The following is a 1,131-nucleotide window of genomic DNA, read 5'->3' as shown; positions in this document are numbered from 1 at the left end:
ATGTGAGTGGTTCTGTATGCCTGTGTTCATGTGCATAGGTTCTGACTTTTCTTTGCATGTGCATATACATATATTTACATGTTCACGTGTGTATAGGAGTGGAAGGGGGAAAGCAGTTCTCTCTTTACCAGGTGAGAGCGATGGCCAGACAGACAGACAGCAGAGAGATTCAATATTATGCAGCTTTGAAAGGACTCAGCAAACATCCATTTATTGTACAAGAAAATGCACTCCCTGACCCAGAAGGAAAACAAACATTTTGCTGTACACCAGTCTCATGCCCATCGGCACCCCCACCTCCCTGCCTCACTTCCTCCGGCCAATTTGCGCCATTAGATGGGCATTGGCAGCGGCCTTTGCCCTCAAGTTCTTGGCCTTGGCGATGTTGAAAAGGATGTTCATGAGGTTGGTTGGCACGTCCAGGGACAGAGTGAATTTGGTCCTACGGTCACTCTTGGCCTTGTTCTGATACACCTTCCCCTTCACCTGGGCCTGCGAGAGATACTTGTAGCGGGCTGCAGGGAATGTCCTTTTCTCCTTCTCCTCTTCCTCTTCCTCCTCGTCCTCCTCAGAAGGGAAACCCTCGCTGGGCAGGTAGTCAAAGCTCCTCTTGGCAAGCAGGGCACTCTCCTCCAGGGCTCTTTTCTTAGCCTCTGCCAAGGCCTCATTGATGCAGCTGAAGATAGAAGGAGCTCTGTAGAGCTTGTAAGGGAAACTGTCGCTGGCAGTAGCCAGAAGGAGCAGCAGGAGTAGGAGTCTGGCAGGAGGCATGCTTCCACGCTGCACCTCGTAACAGGAAGAGAAAGGGAGAAAGTAAAGATCTGATGGAAAACTTATTTGGAAGCACTGCCCATGCAATACTCAAGATTGCCGTCTGTGATCCAGGATTCTGCAGGGTCTATTCAGAAAATACTTTTCTCCACTCAGTACCTGTGGGAAAAATCTTTATTGAATAAGGCCCATATGCAGCACTGCCATCTTATCCAGGTTCTAGTTTTTGGCCTGTCTTGACTTGGAGCTCAGAGACGCTATGTTAACGAGCTCCAGGCTGGAGACTTTGTGATAAGTCTTGGATTTCTGACCACCCCATCCTGGTGCATTATGGGACTTTCAGCACTGATTTCAATGGGT

The 1,131-nt window shown here is 49.1% G+C and overlaps 1 protein-coding gene across 1 annotated transcript; it reads right to left on the bottom strand.

The window, feature by feature from the left end:
- Positions 1-297: 297 nt before the first annotated feature.
- On the bottom strand, positions 298-781 carry UCN3 (urocortin 3). Its single transcript, XM_030216023.1, has one exon. It carries the CDS (start codon positions 769-771, stop codon positions 307-309), a length of 465 nt encoding a protein of 154 aa, XP_030071883.1. The 5' UTR covers positions 772-781; the 3' UTR covers positions 298-306.
- Between the last annotated feature and the right edge of the window lie 350 nt (positions 782-1,131).

Source organism: Microcaecilia unicolor, chromosome 10, assembly GCF_901765095.1.
Source record: "Microcaecilia unicolor chromosome 10, aMicUni1.1, whole genome shotgun sequence".
In the NCBI taxonomy this organism is placed as follows: domain Eukaryota; kingdom Metazoa; phylum Chordata; class Amphibia; order Gymnophiona; family Siphonopidae; genus Microcaecilia; species Microcaecilia unicolor.
Note: the sequence above shows the minus strand (reverse complement) of the source record. Positions and strands in the feature narration are given on the sequence as shown.